General features: G+C 42.2%; 1 protein-coding gene across 1 annotated transcript in view; it reads left to right on the top strand.

Moving 5' to 3' along the window:
* SLC36A3 (solute carrier family 36 member 3) overlaps positions 1–17,608 on the top strand; it is a 28,223-nt gene extending 10,615 nt beyond the window's left edge. The window contains exons 5-10 of the mRNA XM_027970430.3: positions 1,976–2,060; positions 3,069–3,287; positions 6,954–7,052; positions 7,387–7,553; positions 12,865–13,034; positions 16,163–17,608. Of these exons, the coding sequence (XP_027826231.2) occupies positions 1,976–2,060; positions 3,069–3,287; positions 6,954–7,052; positions 7,387–7,553; positions 12,865–13,034; positions 16,163–16,431 (1,009 nt within the window). The 3' untranslated portion in view covers positions 16,432–17,608. The remainder of the gene's footprint in view (positions 1–1,975; positions 2,061–3,068; positions 3,288–6,953; positions 7,053–7,386; positions 7,554–12,864; positions 13,035–16,162) is intronic.
* The last annotated feature ends 251 nt before the right edge of the window (positions 17,609–17,859 follow it).

Genomic DNA, 17,859 nt, shown 5'->3' with positions numbered 1-17,859 from the left:
CAGCTAAGACCAGGTGCAGCCAAATAAATGAGTAAATATTTTTAAAAAGAAAGAAATTATTGTTAATTTTGTAAGGGGTGATTAAGGGCATGATGGTTATATTTTATTTAAATTCTTGTCCGTTAGAACTTCATACTGAATTATTTGCAGGTGGAATACTTCAAATACTTTAATTTGCTATATTCCCCTCACCTTGCTTATTTTTTCCCCTTAACTTCAAATACTCCAACAGAAGAAGCTTGTGTGCAGTGGGGGTGAAGGAATAGATGGAAGAAGATTGCCTAAAAGTTAATTGTTGAGGCTGGGATGACCTCATGAGGAGTCATTGAATCATTATCATTGCTGTCTTGTATGTTTGAAAATCTTCATTATAAAGAGAAAAATAAATCTCCCTTCTGAAGTCTCACATGACACTGCCAAGCTTCTGACTCAATAGGCTGATATGAGAGCCAGGAATCACCAGCCTCAGATGATTCTGATGCATTGGTTACTACAACCGAGTCTTGAAAAACATCGATCTAAACATTAGAACCTAAGTAGAGGAACATATTTTTGTTCTTTTGAAAGAAATAAATGGTGGGATAGAGGGGTTGGTGGGAGGGAGGCTTAAGAGGGAGGAGATATGTGTATACTTACAGTTGATTCGTGATGTTACACATCAGAAACCAACACAACATTGTTAAGCAATTATCCTCCAATTAAAAATTTTTTTTAATGTGGAACTCTCAAAATGTTCTCACAAAAAAGTAAATAAATACATCTCCAAATTCAGGACAATTTAAGAATCCAGAAGAATAATGACAATGGCAGAATATAATATATTAAATAAAGAATAATTAATGTGAATTTATTGTGATTAAAAATGAGGAAGAGAATGCATTTTTCTTAGATGCTAGCTAATAAACTTAGATAAAATGACAGAACACCTTGCAACCAACCAATGAAATAACTGATTCAGCAAAGATTATCAATGAATCTTAAAACCTTTGGCTTGAGGAAGACAGGCTATTCATGCCATCTCATAGTTTTACCTACAGGATGCAAAGCAGGAAATGTGTACTTATAATGGAGAGGCCTAGAATTCACATCACAGTAGAACCACAGGACATCCTGTGCCTCCCAATATGATGAAATATAAGTACAAAGTATCACCTATGTGGTAGGCTTGCTTTTCTGAATCATGAGGAAACAGTCATGTTAGTCCACACTGTGGAACATTCTACAAGACAGATGGCCTAGACTCTTCCCAAAAAACCAATCTCATGGGAAACAAAAAGGGTGGATATGTATAGGGCTGCTCTACCTGAAAAGAAAGACTAAAGAAACATAGGCAAATGTAACATATGAAATGTAATTAGATCCTGAATCAAAGAAAATTTTTAAACAGCTATAAAAGATATTTTGGAGAGAATTGGGTTATTTAAAATATTTGGGAATTCCCTGGCAGTCTGGTGGTTAGGATTCAGAGCTTTCATTCCTGAGGACCCAGGTTCTGTCCCTAGTCAGGAAACTAAGATCCCACAAGCCCAGCATCACAGCCAAAAAAAGAAGTAAAAATAAATAATAATAAAGTAAAACATAGACTATATATCTGAGGATATTGAAGTTGGATATCATAGTATTAAGGAAAGTATTACAGTCTTTAAGGTTGACATGTTATAACATCTGCAGTTAATTTTAAAGTAGTTCTGAAAAATGTGTGTGTGTGTGTGTATGGATGAACACATTCTTCCATCTATACATAATGCAGTTAGACCTAAAAGTTAACAATCAGTATATCTAGTGAAAGGATATATGATGTTAATTATACTAGTCTTTCAACTTTTACTGTGGGCTTGAAATTTAAACTTGAAAGTTAAAAAATGAGGAAATAGTAAAAATAATATCAAAAGAAATAACTGCCTCAAAAAATAAAAATAAATGCATTAAAAATAATTCATTTCTCCTTCTGTCTGCCTCTTCTTTTCTTTCTCAGGTACACTGTCAGCTTCTTATTAATCATCACCCAACTGGGCTTCTGCAGTGTTTACTTTATGTTTATGGCAGACAGTTTACAACAGGTAAAGAGGTCTCTTCTGGGCAGAGTGGGCGAAAGCAGACCTCTTGCTGCTAGGGTTGCATTAGCAAAAGTAAAGCTTTTGGATCATGGTGAAGTGAAGTCGCTCAGTTGTGTCCAACTCTGTGACCCCATGGACTGTAGCCTACCAGGCTCCTCTATCCATTGAATTTTCCAGGCAATAGTCCTGGAGTGGATTGCTACTCCCTAATTAGGCTTTGGTTGGGAGTTCTTTCTGTCCTGGAAATCACTCTTTAAACAGATCATAGGAAGCCAAAGCAACATCTGAGGAATGCAGCCAGGATGGCTTACAGTCATGTCCAATCAGAAATAATTGAGAATTTTTAGCCTGGAAGTGTTGATGAGATTTTCTTTAGGTATCTCAAGGTTGTCATGTAGAAGATAACTAAAGCAAACAAGTTGCAATCTTGCCTTCATTGAATTCCTAACAGGCATTACAAGTCAATCATAGCATTCTTTCGTGGCTTCATGAAATAGAAGTAGTATACTTGTTTTTGTGCATTCAAATAGTCAAAACTATGACAAGCATTATGGATAGAATATTCAGACAGATTTTGCTCAAATTCTAGCTTTCTAACTTTCAGGACTGTCTAAAGTTGAAGAAGATACTCCTGTGTAATCATTTCCTGTTCTCTGGATATATGAAAGAAAACTATTTGTATTTGGTACATAAGAAGAGGCTGGGCTAGATGACAGAATGATGCTTCAGCCATGAGATTTGATGATTCTAAGGGTTTCCGGTTGTCACAATCATGGGTACTACAGTTTAGGATTGCCAAATGTGACAAATAAAAGTATAGGAAACCCAATTAAGTTGAAATTTCAGATAAGCAGCAATTTGTTTTCACTACAAGTATATCTTTGTATATTATCTGGGACATACTTTTACTAAAAAGTTATCTGTTAATTATCTGAAATTGAAACTTAACTGGGTTTCCTTTGTTAATGTAGCAGCTATAATTATACTGCCTTTCATTGTCCTTCACATCAGATGGTGGAAGAAGCCCACGTGACCTCCAAAACCTGTGAACCCAGGAAGATCCTGGTGCTGACCCCCAATGTGGACATTCGCTTCTACATGTTGACGATCCTGCCCTTCCTGATCCTGCTGGTGTTTATCCAGAACCTCAGGGTGCTGTCCATCTTCTCCACGCTGGCCAACATCACCACTCTGGGGAGCATGGCTCTGATCTTTCAGTATATCATGCAGGTCTGTGCCCAAAACCACTGCAGAAGGGTCAAAGTCCAGGGCTTCTGAGACACTGTCATTATGGGCAGATGAAAGCGAGAAAGGTGAACTCCTGCTCAAGTGATGTCTGTGAACTCTTCTGCCCCACAGGCTATAAAAGCTACTCACCATCATCATCACTGTCGTTGTCACATTAGATAACAATGGGTCTTTCAACAAATAGTTATTGATACCTTCTGTGATCCAAGCAATGTACAGGGGACAAGGGATTCAGTGATAAGTAAAACTGACGACCTGTCTGCTCTCATGGAGGCTACAATCACTTGGGGAGATAAACCTCAGTCAAGTAACCAATGAAAATTGTAATAGTGATAGGTTGACAAGGGATATATGGATGATAAAGGAATTCAGTTTACTTTGTGCCAAGTTCTTTATGTTGATTAACTCACCAAATCTTCACAATGATGCTGCTATGGAAGTTCAGTTCAGTTCAGTCGCTCAGTCGTGTCCGACTCTTTGCAACCCCATGAAGCGCAGCATGCCAGGCCTCCCTGTTCATCACCATCTCCCGGAGCTCACTCAGACTCATGTCCATCGAGTCCATGATGCCATCCAGCCATCTCATCCTCGGTTGTCCCTTTCTCCTCCTGCCCCCAATCCCTCCCAGCATCAGAGTCTTTTCCAATGAGTCAACTCTTCGCATGAAGTGGCCAAAGTACTGGAGTTTCAGCTTCAGCATCATTCCCTCCAAAGAAATCCCAGGGTTGATCTCCTTCAGAATGGACTGGTTGGATCTCCTTGCAGTCCAAGGGACTCTCAAGAGTCTTCTCCACCACCACAGTTCAAAAGCATCAATTCTTCGGCCCTCAGCCTTCTTCACAGTCCAACTCTCACATCCATACATGACCACAGGAAAGACCATAGCCTTGACTAGAAGGACCTTAGTTGGCAAAGTAATGTCCCTGCTTTTGAATATGCTATCTAGGTTGGTCATAACTTTTCTTCCAAGGAGTAAGCGTCTTTTAATTTCATGGCTGCAGTCACCATCTGCAGTGATTTTGGAGCCCCAAAAAATAAAGTCTGACACTGTTTCCACTGTTTCCCTGTCTATTTCCCATCAAGTGATGGGACCGGATGCCATAATCTTCGTTTCCTGAATGTTGAGCTTTAAGCCAACTTTTTCACTCTCCTCTTTCACTTTCATCAAGAGGCTTTTAGCTCCTCTTCACTTTCTGCCATAAGGGTGGTGTCATCTGCATATCTGAGGTTATTGATATTTCTCCTGGCAATCTTGATTCCAGCTTGTGTTTCTTCCAGTCCAGCGCTTCTCATGATGTACTCTGCATATAAGTTAAATAAGCAGGGTGACAATATACAGCCTTGACGTACACCTTTTCCTATTTGGAACCAATCTGTTGTTCCATGTCCAGTTTTAACTGTTGCTTCCTGACCTGCATACAGATTTCTCAAGAGGCAGGTCAGGTGGTCTGTATTCCCATCTCTTTCAGAATTTTCCACAGTTTATTGTGATCCACACAGTCAAAGGCTTTGGCACAGTCAATAAAACAGAAATAGATGTTTTTCTGGAACTCTCTTGCTTTTTCCATGATCCAGCAGATGTTGGCAATTTGATCTCTGGTTCCTCTGCCTTTTCTAAAACCAGCTTGAACATCAGGAAGTTCACAGTTCATGTATTGCTGAAGCCTGGCTTGGAGAATTTTGAGCATTACTTTACTAGCATGTGAGATGAGTGCAATTGTGTGGTAGTTTGAGCATTCTTTGGCGTTGCCTTTCTTTGGAATTGGAATGAAAACTGACCTTTTCCAGTCCTGTGGCCACTGCTGAGTTTTCCAAATTTGCTGGCATATTGAGTGCAGCACTTTCACAGCATCATCTTTCAGGATTTGAAATAGCTCAACTGGAATTCCATCACCTCCACTGGCATTGTTGCTTCAGTTGTGTCCGACTCTGTGTGACTCCAGAGATGGCAGCCCACCAGGCTCCCCCATCCCTGGGATTCTCCAGGCAAGAACACTGGAGTCCGTTGCCATTTCCTTCTCCAATGCATGAAAGTGAAAAAGTGAAAGTGAAGTCCCTCAGTCGTGTCCGACTCTTAGTGACCCCATCGACTGCAGCCTACCAGGCTCGTCCGCCCATGGGATTTTCCAGGCAAGAGCACTGGAGTGGGTGAAATTCCCTATTACGGTTTCATTTCTTTGAAAGTCTCTGGGGTTATATTAGTTTTCTGCTGCTGCTGTGACAAATGACCACAAATCTAGTAACTTAACACAAAATTATCTCAGAACTCTTGAGGTCTCACTGGCAGGGTTGCATTTCTTTCTGGAAGCTTGTGGGGAGAATCTGTTTCTTTGCCTTTTGCAGCTTTTAGAAGCCACCCTCAGGCCTTGGCTCATGGCCCACTTCCCTCTTCAAAGCCAGCACTGTCAGGCCGTGTCTTTCTCATGCTGCCGTCTCTCTGGTTCTCTCCTGATTCCCTCTTCCACTTTAAAAGACCCTTGTGATTACACCGGAGAAGGCAATGGCACCCCACTCCAGTACTCTTGCCTGGAAAATCCCATGGACGGAGGAACCTGGTGGGCTGCAGTCCATGGGGTCACAAGACTTCACTTTCACTTTCACTTTTCACTTTCATGCATTGGAGAAGGAAATGGCAACCCACTCCAGTGTTCTTTCCTGGAGAATCCCAGGGACAGGGGAGCCTGGTGGGCTGCCGTCTCTGGGGTCGCACAGAGTCAGACACAACTGAAGTGACTTAGCAGCAGTGATTACACCAAGCCCACCCAGATAATCCAGGCTAATCTCTTACTAAATTTAGCTGATTAGCTGCCTTAATTCAGTCTAGAAACTTAATTCTCTCTTGCCAAGTAATGTAACATACTCAAGGTTCCAGGGATTATGATGTGGACATTATTCTGCCCACAGGAATCTTATTAAAATAATCATTCCTTCTCGATCGGTGGTAGCTGCTGTGCCAGTACTTCACAGCTCTGAGAGAAGTGATGGGAAAGAAGTGTTAGAGGACTGGAAAACACAGGACCTGAATTCATATCTGGACTGTGCCACCGACTGGTAGAGTGGCCTTGGGCAATTCCTTCTCCTCCCTGGGTTCCTTTTGCCATGTAAAGATGTGGTAAATCAAAATTAAACACATATAATGTATGCCTTGGAAAGGAGTAAAATTCTGATCCATGTTACAACATGGATGAACCTTGAGGACACTATGCTTAGTGAAATAAGTCAATCACAAAAAGAGAAGTATTATATGAGTTCACTTATATGAGGTACCTAGAACAATCAAATTTAGAGACAGAAAGTCAAATAGGCATTTCCAGGGGGGCTGGGTAATAGGGAGTTATTATTTAATGGGTGCACAGTTTCAGCTGGGAATGATGATAATGTTCTGGAGATGGAATTGGTGATGATTGTACAACAGTGTGAATGTTCTTAATGCCACTGAATTGTATACTCAAGATGTTTAACATGGTAAATTGTATGCTATGTGTAAAAGAAGTAACTTTTTTAAAAGTGGAGAAGGCTGACTCAGCTTTAGATCTCTCATGGGTGCTTCTAATACTCTCTGTTGACGTCAGGCAAGCCTAACTCTCTACCAGATTTGGGGTGACTTCTATGCCTTGGAAAAACCAATGCCCTTCTTCTTCCTTTTAGGAGATTCCAGATCCCAGGAATCTACCCTTGATGGCAAGCTGGAAGACCTTCTTACTGTTCTTTGGTACAGCCATCTTCACATTTGAAGGCGTCGGCATGGTAGGATGGGTGTGGAATTTGAGAGTCCCCAGTTCTCTCTATGGAAGCCAGTCTTTGTTCCAGGTGTCTAAATAGTAGTACTTATGAAAAATGCAGAATATGATCTCATGGCAGAAGGGAAAGTCAGTCCCCACTTGGAGGATGCCACCTGCTCTGTACCTCACACCAAGCCTTGAAGACGAGGCACTCTTGGCTATAGAAAATGTGGGAGGAGATGAAAGGGCATGTGGACCCTTCCTGACTCTGGGCCACCTGGAGAAGGGTGTCCGGCCTTGAGAGGAAACCTGCGTTCTCTCCTTCTGCCGTTTCTTTCTTAACCTCCTTTCACCTCCAGGTTCTGCCTCTCAAAAACCAGATGAAGCATCCACAGCAGTTTTCCTTTGTTCTGTACTTGGGGATGTCCCTTGTCATCGTCCTCTACATCTGCCTGGGGACACTGGGCTACATGAAGTTTGGGTCGAACACCCAGGCCAGCATCACCCTCAACCTGCCCAATTGCTGGTACGTCCCTGCCCATCTGGGACTGGGGGGAAGAGGAGGGGAGTCACAGAGTCTGAGCCTCAGCAGCAGAATGGGGCATCCTTGAGTCATTATCAACAACAAAATATTGACTGCTAGTATCTGTGTTATAATAACAGGTACATTTAATAATCCAGGCATTGTGTATCATCTCATTTAATTCTCTCAACAGCCCTATGGGTTAGCATTATTATTATCAACTCCATTGAATTAGGTGAAGAAGTTGATATGTGAAAAGGCTGTAAGTAACTTTCCCAGTTCATGTTGTTCATGAGAAGTTGAAACTGAATTCTGTCTGACTTTGTGGTTCAAAGGCTTTCAAACAGGAATGAAATGGGAGGGCTTAGGGAACAGAAACAGCAACAACAAAAAGTATAACTGAAGTAGTGATTGAGGGTCCTGTGTATGGACAACTACTTAGGTCCCCAATTCCAGAAACGGGCCTAGACTGCCATTGCTGTGCCCCACTTGGAACTTTGACTGAAGTTCTTGCATTAATCATTCATTCATTTACTCATTCATTCATTCATCCAAGAAACATCTGGGGCACTGCTGTATAGCATTCACCGAGTATTAGCCATTGTCCTTATTCTGGCAGTAGTAGGTGCAGAATGACTAAGCTGTCAGTAGAACCAAGTGTTTAAGAGCATAGATTCTACATCTGAGCAATGGGATTTGATCCTGGTTCTCATGTGACCTTGAACAAGCTACCTAATCTTGCAGACCTCATTTCCATCCTCAGTAAAATAAGGGTAATATTCTTGCCTATTTGTATCAGTCAGGATAGGTTATGCTCTGGTAATAAACAAAATAAACCACTCCAGAATCTCAGTGGCTGAACACACACAAATGTTTAACTGTATGCTCATTCTACATGTCCATTATGCGATGGCTGGGGCTCAGCTCTGCACCATCCCAACTTTTAAGACCCAGACTGATCAACCAGCCACTCCCTGAAACTTCATTGGTTGCCATGGCAAAGAGCACATTGAATCACACCCTTCACCATGAAGGCCCTAAAATTTCTCTGGAAGTGACCTGTCTCTTCTGTTCACACTTCATCAATCAAAGCAAGTGACCATGCCTCACTCCAGAGGACACGGAAGTGAAATTCTGCCATGTATCTGGAAGACTCGGAGGTATTTGGTGAGCAGCTAAGCAGCTCAAATGACTGCCACACTGTCTCTTAGGGAGTGACTGTGAGGGCAAATTGGCTTCAAATACATAAAACGCTTAGAAAAGTGTCTGGTGTGCAGTAAGTGCTCACTGAGTATTAGCTACTATCATTGTTACTCTCCCCCACAGCCTTGGTCTTTTGGAAGTCAGTAGAATGAGGGGGGGGGGGTGGTCCGTGGGGGAGGAGGGGGGCGAGTCGGAGGGGTGGAGGGTCGGGGTGGGGGAGGCGGGAGGGTGGTTCATTTCCCATGAAGCCACAGCGGTAAAATGAGAAAAATATCACCAGTCCTACCCATTTCACTGTGTTGTGGTAATGACTGGATGAGATAATTAATGTGGAATTTCCTTGAAATTGTGACTTATTTTATACCAGTAAGATATCAACTTAGTATGCTGTTCTTATTCTGGGGAATTTGGTTTGCCACTACCTTGGACAGGGCACTTTCCTTCTGGGATATCAGCTGGAAAAAATGGGCATCAGGTGTCATAAGGACCTCACACCTTCTCTGAGCCTGGCTGGTGATGAAATTCTCCAGAAGAGCCTTAAAGAAGGAATAAGCAAAAGATGAAGAAGTAATGGGTGTGAACAAATAGTTCACAGGCAAATTAAAACAAAAATAACAATTTATATATTTGAAAAATTGCCCTGTCTCTCTTCTAATAATAGAAATGTCAGTTTTACAAAACACAGTGGCACAAACCAGCATGTGTTCACACACTGTGTTTTTCCAAGGATGGAGCACTGCATTGTGCTCGGACAACAAATGAGCAATACGTCGAAAGCTATCAAAATTTTATTTTTTATTTCTTTTTATTGAGGTATGGTTGATGTACAATGTTGCATAAGTTTCCAGTGTATAACATCAGTTCAGTTCAGTTCAGTTGCCCAGTCGTGTCTGACTCTTTGCGACCCCATGAATTGCAGCACACCAAGCCTCCCTGTCCATCACCAACTCCGAGTTTACTCAAACTCATGTCCATCGAGTCAGTGATGCCATCCAGCCATCTCATCTTCTGTCGTCCCCTTCTCCTCCTGCCCCCAATCCCTCCCAGCATCAGAGTCTTTTCCAGTGAGTCAGCTCTTCGCATGAGGTGGCCAAAGTATTGGAGTTTCAGCTTCAATATCAGTCCTTCCGATGAACACCCAGGACTGGTCTCCTTTACGATGGACTGGTTGGATCTCCTTGCAGTCCAAGGAATTCTCAAGTGTCTTATCCAATGCTACAGTTCAAAAGCATCAATTCCTCGGCACTCAGCTTGCTTCACAGTCCAACTCTCATATCCATACATGACCACTGGAAAAACCATAGCCTTGACTAGACAGACCTTTGTTGGCAAAATAATGTCTCTGCTTTTGAATATGCTATCTAGGTTGGTCATAATTTTCCTTCCAAGGAGTCAGTGTCTTTTAATTTCATGGCTGCAGTCACCATCTGCAGTGATTTTGGAGCCCAGAAAAATAAAGTCTGACACTGTTTCCACTGTTTCCCCATCTATTTCCCATGAAGTGATGGGACCAGGTGCCATGATCTTAGTTTTCTGAATGTTGAGCTTTAAGCCAACTTTTTCACTCTCCTCTTTCACTTTCATCAAGAGGCTTTTAGTTCCTCTTCACTTTCTGCCATAAGGGTGGTGTCATCTGCATATCTGAGGTTATTGATATTTCTCCCGGCAATCTTGATTCCAGCTTGTGTTTCTTCCAGTCCAGCGCTTCTCATGATGTACTCTGCATATAAGTTAAATAAGCAGGGTGACAATATACAGCCTTGACATACGTACAAATTTGGAACCAATCTGTTGTTCCATGTCCAGTTTTAACTGTTGCTTCCTGACCTGCATACAGATTTCTCAAGAGGCAGGTTTTTTCCAGTAGTCATGTATGGATATGAGAGTTGGACTGTGAAGCAAGCTGAGGGCCGAGGAATTGATGCTTTTGAACTGTGGTGTTGGAGAAGACTCTTGAGAGTCCCTTGGACTGCAAGGAGATCCAACCAGTCCATTCTAAAGGAGATCAGTCCTGGGTGTTCATTGGAAGGACTGATATTGAAGCTGAAACTCCAGTACTTTGGCCACCTCATGGGAAGAGTTGACTCACTGGAAAAGACTCTGATGCTGGGAGGGATTGGGGGCAGAAGGAGAAGGGGACGACAGAGGATGAGATGGCTGGATGGCATCACTGACTCGATGGACGTGAGTCTGAGTGAACTCTGGGAGATGGTGATGGACAGGGAGGCCTGGCATGCTGCAATTCATGGGGTCTCAAAGAGTAGGACACGACTGAGCAACTGAACTGAACTGGTGCAGTATTTGTCTTTCTCTAACTTATTTCGCTTTAGCATAATACCCTCCAAGTCCATCCACACTGTTGCAAATGGCAGAATTTCATTCTTCTTTATGGTTGAGTAGCATTCCATTATGGGCTTCCCTGGTAACTCAGCTGGTAAAGAATCTGCCTGCAATGCAAGAGGCCCTGGATAGATTCCTGGGTCAGAAGAACCCGTGGAGAACAGATAGGCTACCCACTCCAGTATTGTTGGGCTTCCCTGGTGGCTCAGATCCACCTGCAGTGCAGGAGGCCTGGATTCAATCCCTGGTTTGGGAAGATCCACTGGAAGAGAGCATGGCAACCCACTCCAGTACTCTTGTCTGGAGAATCCCATGGACAGAGGTGCCTGACAGGCTGCAGTCCATGGGGTCACAAAGAGTTAGACATGACTGAGCAGCTAAGCCCAGCACAGCATTCCATTATATACATAAACCATGTCTTCTTTATCTTTTCATCTGATGCTTCCATATCTTGGCAATTGTAAATAATGCTGTGATAAACATAGGGGTTTCCCCTGTGGCTCAGCTGGTAAAGAATCTGCCAGCAATGCAAGAGACCTGGGTTCGAGCCCTGATTTGGGAAGGGAAAGGCTATCCACTCCAGTATTCTGGCTTGTATAGTCCGTGGGGTTGCAAAGAGTTGGATACAACTGAGCAACTTTCACACAAACATGGGAGTGCATATATCTTTTTGAATCAGAGTATTAATTTTTTTCAGTTACATACCCAGGAGTGGAATTACTGAGTCATATGGTAGTTCTGTTTTTAGTTTTATAAGGAATTGGTATACTGCTTTCCACAGTAGCTGCATCAATTTACAACAATGTGTGAGGGTTCCCTTTTATGAGAGTTATCAAAATGTTAAATCACATATACTTTTACTCAGCAGTTTTACATCTGGGGTTGTATACTATATGTGCATAGGTATATGTACAAGCATATTCTTTGCTGCATTGTTTACTGACAGATGATTAGGAAAAATCTAAATGTCTATTAATTGGGGAGCAGTTAAAGATTATAAAAATAGATAACTAGTAAGAACCTGCTTTACAGCACTGAGAACTCAATTCAATACTCTGTAATGGCCTATATGGGAAAAGAATCTAAAAAAAAAAAAAGAGGGGATATGTATATATATATATATATATACCTTATCCACTTTGCTATATACCTGAAACTAAAGCAACATTGTAAATCAACTATACTCCAATAAAAATATCTTAAAAATTAAACAAATTATAGTATATCCATGCAATTGGAATATCAGCAGCTTTTAAATAGAAGAGCCAGATATATGTGTACTGATGGGGAACAATATCTAAGAAATTTTTAATGAACAAAAGAAAATCAGTGGTACATAAAGGGTGCTTCTGTATGTGTACCTACATTCTGTATAAGTTTGTATCTACAGTATTTCTGGAGGGGCTTCAAGAAAATAGTTAGAGGAATTGCCTGTGGAGGGAAGAACTGGAGACTGGGAATCAAAGGTGGGAGGGAATATGATCTTTGTACTGTGAACTTTATTCTATGCAGATATACCTTAAAAAAAAAAAAAACAGAAGAAAAAAGAAGGCACAGATTCCTGAGTTACAAGCCTATTAAATGAGAATCTCCAAGAATGTGCACTTTCAATAAACTTCCCAAGTGGCTCTAATGACAAGTCAGGCTGAGTCAGTGGAAGTTAGGTAGTGATGTAATTTAACAATCTCAGCTTCCAAGCAGTGAGCAAATCCTGCATGGCCCTGCCTTGGAGCCACATCGAATTTCATGTGCTGTGTTTCTGTCTCTACAGGTTGTACCAGTCAGTCAAGCTGATGTACTCCATTGGCATCTTCTTCACCTATGCCCTCCAGTTCCATGTCCCAGCTGAGATCATCATCCCCATCATCATCTCCCAGGTGTCAGAGAGCTGGGCGCTGTTTGCAGACCTGTCTGTCCGCACAGCCTTGGTCTGTCTGACCTGTGAGTAGGACGAAAGGGCTCTCTTTGCCCAGTGCTGTGGCTTGGAGCCACACTGACAACTACCCCACTATCGCTGGCTCGGCCACCAGCCAAGCAACATATTTTGCCTCCCTGAGCCTCAAGTTTCCAGCTGAAAAATGGGTTAACAGAACTGTCACAGAGTAAATGTTACAGTAATCTCTACTATCTACACATACCTGGTTTGTGGGAGAAAGAAGTGTCATTTATTCATTCCTATATGCCTCCTATATGTCAGGCACAACACTGAGATTATGTAATACTAGGACAGCCTAACTATGTAACATTACCAGCTGAAGGAACTGTGACCCAGGAAATGAAGTAGCATGCTCACATCATATAGCTGCCAAGTGACACAGTTGAGATTTGGATGCAGGTTGTGTGGCACCGAAGTCTGTGTTTTCCACTGTGCCATATTCCTTCCTATCAGAAATCAATGTGAAGTCCTGTTAAGGTGGTGTTTAACTATAGGAAGAACCTCAAAGGGCTGCTTTGTTAAAATCTTGGACGTCATTTTCTCCTCCCTTCCCTCATCCCTCCCTTTCTTCTTCTATTCATTCATTTCCTCATTCATTTGATATCAGGTGCCATTGTAGATGTTTGGGAAACATTGTGAATAGGGCTGGGAAACGCTTTCTCTAAGAAAATTTAAAATGGTGGCCTGTGAGGAATAAAGGAAAGAACTAGGGAGGTTTTGCCTGGAGAAACAAAGGCTTGGGTACATTCTGTATCTGTATCTCAAACAACTGTAGGATTATTGTGCAAGAGAGAAAGAGTAAATTTCGTCTTAAAGTCTCCAGTACTCTGTATTTGCAGTTGAGGCAATCCCGTCTCAGTTCATGGTCAGAAGAAAGTGTGTAAGGCTTGGAGCAGACCCAACAGTAAACTGCCAGATGCTGTACTCCCTGTAACTGGAATTCTGGAAGCAGAAACAGCACACCTGCTTGGCTTAAAGGCGTTACAGAAGGTTCCCAGTCTGTACCAAGACATCAGGAACCTGTAAGTGTATTGTATTGAGGTCATTCCCAGTAGGAAAGGTGTCCATTGAAGAGGAGCACTGAGTAGTTCAGGCCACTTGAGAGGGAAAGAGCATCACTGGAGACAGCTGACTTTCAATGACATGTGCTGCTTCTGTTCTGCACTGAAAGACCTCTTCTTCCTCGCTTACTCATCTGTCAATTCAGTTATCCTTCACTTATTCAGCAATCATAATTACCTACTATGTGCCTGACATTGTGCTAGGTGCTGCTGCTGCTGCTGCTAAGTCGCTTCAGTCGTGTTTGACTCTGTGTGACCCCAGAGACGGCAGCCCACTAGGCTCCCCCGTCCCTGGGATTCTCCAGGCAAGAACACTGGAGTGGGTTGCCATTTCCTTCTCCAATGCATGAAAGTGAAAGTGAAGTCGCTCAGTTTTGTCCGATCCTCAGCGACCCCAGGGACTGCAGCCTTTCAGGGGATACAATAATGAATCATGAAAAAGACATGGTTCCTGCCCTCATGACGCTTAGGATTTGAGTGGGAAATATATGCAGGGAAACAATTATAGCACATTGTGGTGAACGTGAAGATGGTACACAGTGATGTACCAGATGATATTTAAGACTGTAAGAGGAGGCTGCTCTAAGAGCACCTGAGAAGGTGCTATAACTTAGCCTGAGCCAGGTCAGGAAGTCCTCTCCACTGGAGTAATATTTCAGTTAAGACCTAAAGATAATTAAGAGGCAGGGAGGAGTGGAGAATGTACCATGTACAGGGAGCAGGGTATGCAAAGATTGGAGGACAGTACTGATATATGGCCTCTTTGGAGAACTGAAAGCATAAGGGAGGATAAGACACAAAGCAGATCCAAGTCCTAAGGGACCTTGTGCTAAGGAGATCAGGCAGTGGGGAGCCATGGATGGGCCCTGAGCAATGGGTTAGCATGACCAGATCTGACCCTTCTAGAGCACTCCTTCACTCCACATTACATAATAGCTTTCTGTGAGCATGTCTTCTCTCTGTGCTATCTGCATGAGCTCTTCTAAAGAACAAACACTGACTTCTCTGTACCTCCTCCAGTAAGCAACTTATTAAATATCTAATGAAGAAGCGCTGCGGACGAGGATCATCCCATCAGAGAGGTGATGGATTCTCAACCGTAAAAGTCTATGAGTCTGTCTCGTTCTTTGATTAGATGCGCTGGAGCAGCTTCAAAAAGAGGTGTTGTTTTCTTTAAGAACCAGCAAGCTAGTCTGAGTGCTTCCCATAAGAGGTTTTTCTTAATTTATTCATAGGAAAATCATATGGCTGTGTAAAGTTAAATCACATAAATTATTAATATATATATTTCTTCATTCAAATATTATCAAAATTGGACCCCCCAAAAAAATCCATGATACATGATCATTGTATTTATAAAATATGGAAATCCAAGAGCATTAATGGGAAGAGAAGAGAAAGTGAGTGAGCCACCTAATGCTGTCTGCATGTTCTATGTCTTCCTTTATTATCAGGTTCCTTTTAAGAGTAGGAAAACCAGTGGCTGAGATCCTGACAGCAGCAGAGCCGTATCTTATTGCTTATCCATCCTTGCTTCTAGACAGTGACTGTATTGTGTCAATCAGTACAACTTGACTGTAGATGCGGTATCTGAGTATGGGTCAAGCATTTATCAAACACCTACAGTGTACCAAGTTCTTTCACTTACATTAGAGGCAGTCTAGTAGGGTAGAAAGGGCCTTATATTGGGCATTTCACTGGATTCTCATCTCAGCTCTATGTGACCTTGGACATGACCCATTCCTTCTAGAGTTCTAGACTTCCCCAACTCTGCAATGATAAGACCATTACAGATGGGTGATAGAGAATCCTTATCAATAAATATTATATGTGGAAAAACTCAATAGATAAAGCATGAAAGGAGAGCATGTACATTGGTGTTAAAACAGATGTGGAAGTCCAGAGCCACAGTGCTTGATCTGCTGCTCAAGTGTACAATGAGCTCCTTTCTCACCTCTCCAGAGGGTGTCTCAGGCATCTGGGAATTATAAGGCTCCAAATAAATGGTTTGTTTCTGGGCTCTCTTCCTGAAGGAACATTCCATGATTCTAAACCTCTTCTCCCCCCCTCAGGTGTCTCAGCCATCCTCATCCCCCGCCTGGACCTGGTCATCTCCCTAGTGGGCTCCGTGAGCAGCAGTGCCCTGGCCCTCATCATCCCTCCCTTCCTGGAGCTCATCACCTTTTACCCTGAAGACATGAACTGTATCACCATTGTGAAGGACATCATGATCAGCATCCTGGGCCTTTTGGGGTGTGTATTTGGAACATACCAAGCCCTCTATGAATTGACCCAACCCATCAACCATTCTGTAGCCAACTCCACAGGTGTCTATGCATAATGATCTATTTTTATTCTGATAGTTCTCCCATATTCCGATTCCCAGTTTGCCTTCTGTTGTGGATGTTATATACATTCATCAAACCCCAGCATCTCTATATTAATTAGTGGCTTCTTTATCTTTCCAAGAGAAATGTAGATGATACAAGTCAGTACTGGTACCTCTCAGGCTATGTCTTTTCTGGTTTTTGGATTTCTCTGGAGGCCTTTTGTACCTGTGAACCAAAACCACATTCAACCACTTGTATTATCTGCCTCATTTAATGGGAAAAAGAATGCCATTTGCCCACGTCCTTGAAACAGACCAAGCATAAATATAAATGCAAAAGCAGTTATTCTCTCTATTCTGCCCTTGAAGTATCAGGTTTAGAAAAGTATGTTGGGTGAAGACGAGTTTCTATGGTTTCTAGATATGGTTCTAAGTGAAGAGTCACAGAGCAAAAATAGAACTTAGTAATTTTGTTTAGCCATTGGCTCTGCCACTGATTTCCTGTGGGATCTTGAGCAAGTTTCTCCCCTTCTCCATCTCATTTTCACATTCTTTGAAATGAAGGATTGTACTGATTGACTATTAAGGGCTCTTATAGCTCTGACATTCTGAAAGAAGAAAAAAAAAAGAAAGAAATGAACTTATCCTCTAACCACATGTGTGAAAATGGAAGGGCTTTCCATCAGCAAGTTACCCTGTTGCCCTGGAGATATGGGATCCCAGAAGTAAATTAAGGGATAAAAACATTTCTTAGCAATCTTTCATTACAAATGACTCTCCTACTTAGAAGGATATCAGCTCTCTCTTTCTCTCCCTCTTCCTCTCTCTCTCTCTCTCTGCCCCCCTCTCCCTCCCCCACCCATCCTACCTTCTCAGATACCTTAAGACCACTTAGAGCTGATTTAGGCTAAAGAGACTGAGCAGTTTGTGTGACGGAAAGGATTTCATCATGTACAAGGACTACTGACCTTTTAAAAATAATATTTACTTTTGGTAAGGGTTTGGAAAAACAGGCAATCTTATATTCTGAAGATGGCAGAACACATTTTTATGACTTTTCTGGAGGGAAGTACAATATATGTCTTAAAATGCATAGCCCTCTGACCCACTAATTTCACTTCCAGGGGTTTATCTTAAGAATCTTTTATGTCTTCAAAAATGTATGCATTAAAAAATTTTTTTATTTTTATTTTATTGTTTTATTTTTAACTGCACTGAGTCTTTGTTGTTGTGCACAGGCTTTCTCTAGTTGTGGTGTGCAGGCTTCTCATTGTAGTGGCTTCTCTCATTGCAGAACACAGGCTCTAAAGGCACATAGGCTTCTGTAGTTGTGGCATGCAGACTCAACAGTTGCAGCTCACATTTTCCAGAGTGCAGGCTCAGTATTTGTGGCACATGGCTTTAGTTGCCCCACAGCATGTGGAATCTTCCTGGACCAGG

This window comes from Ovis aries, chromosome 5, assembly GCF_016772045.2.
Source record: "Ovis aries strain OAR_USU_Benz2616 breed Rambouillet chromosome 5, ARS-UI_Ramb_v3.0, whole genome shotgun sequence".
In the NCBI taxonomy this organism is placed as follows: domain Eukaryota; kingdom Metazoa; phylum Chordata; class Mammalia; order Artiodactyla; family Bovidae; genus Ovis; species Ovis aries.
The sequence above is the reverse complement of the archived record's forward strand: the minus strand, read 5'-3'. Positions and strand labels throughout refer to the sequence as shown.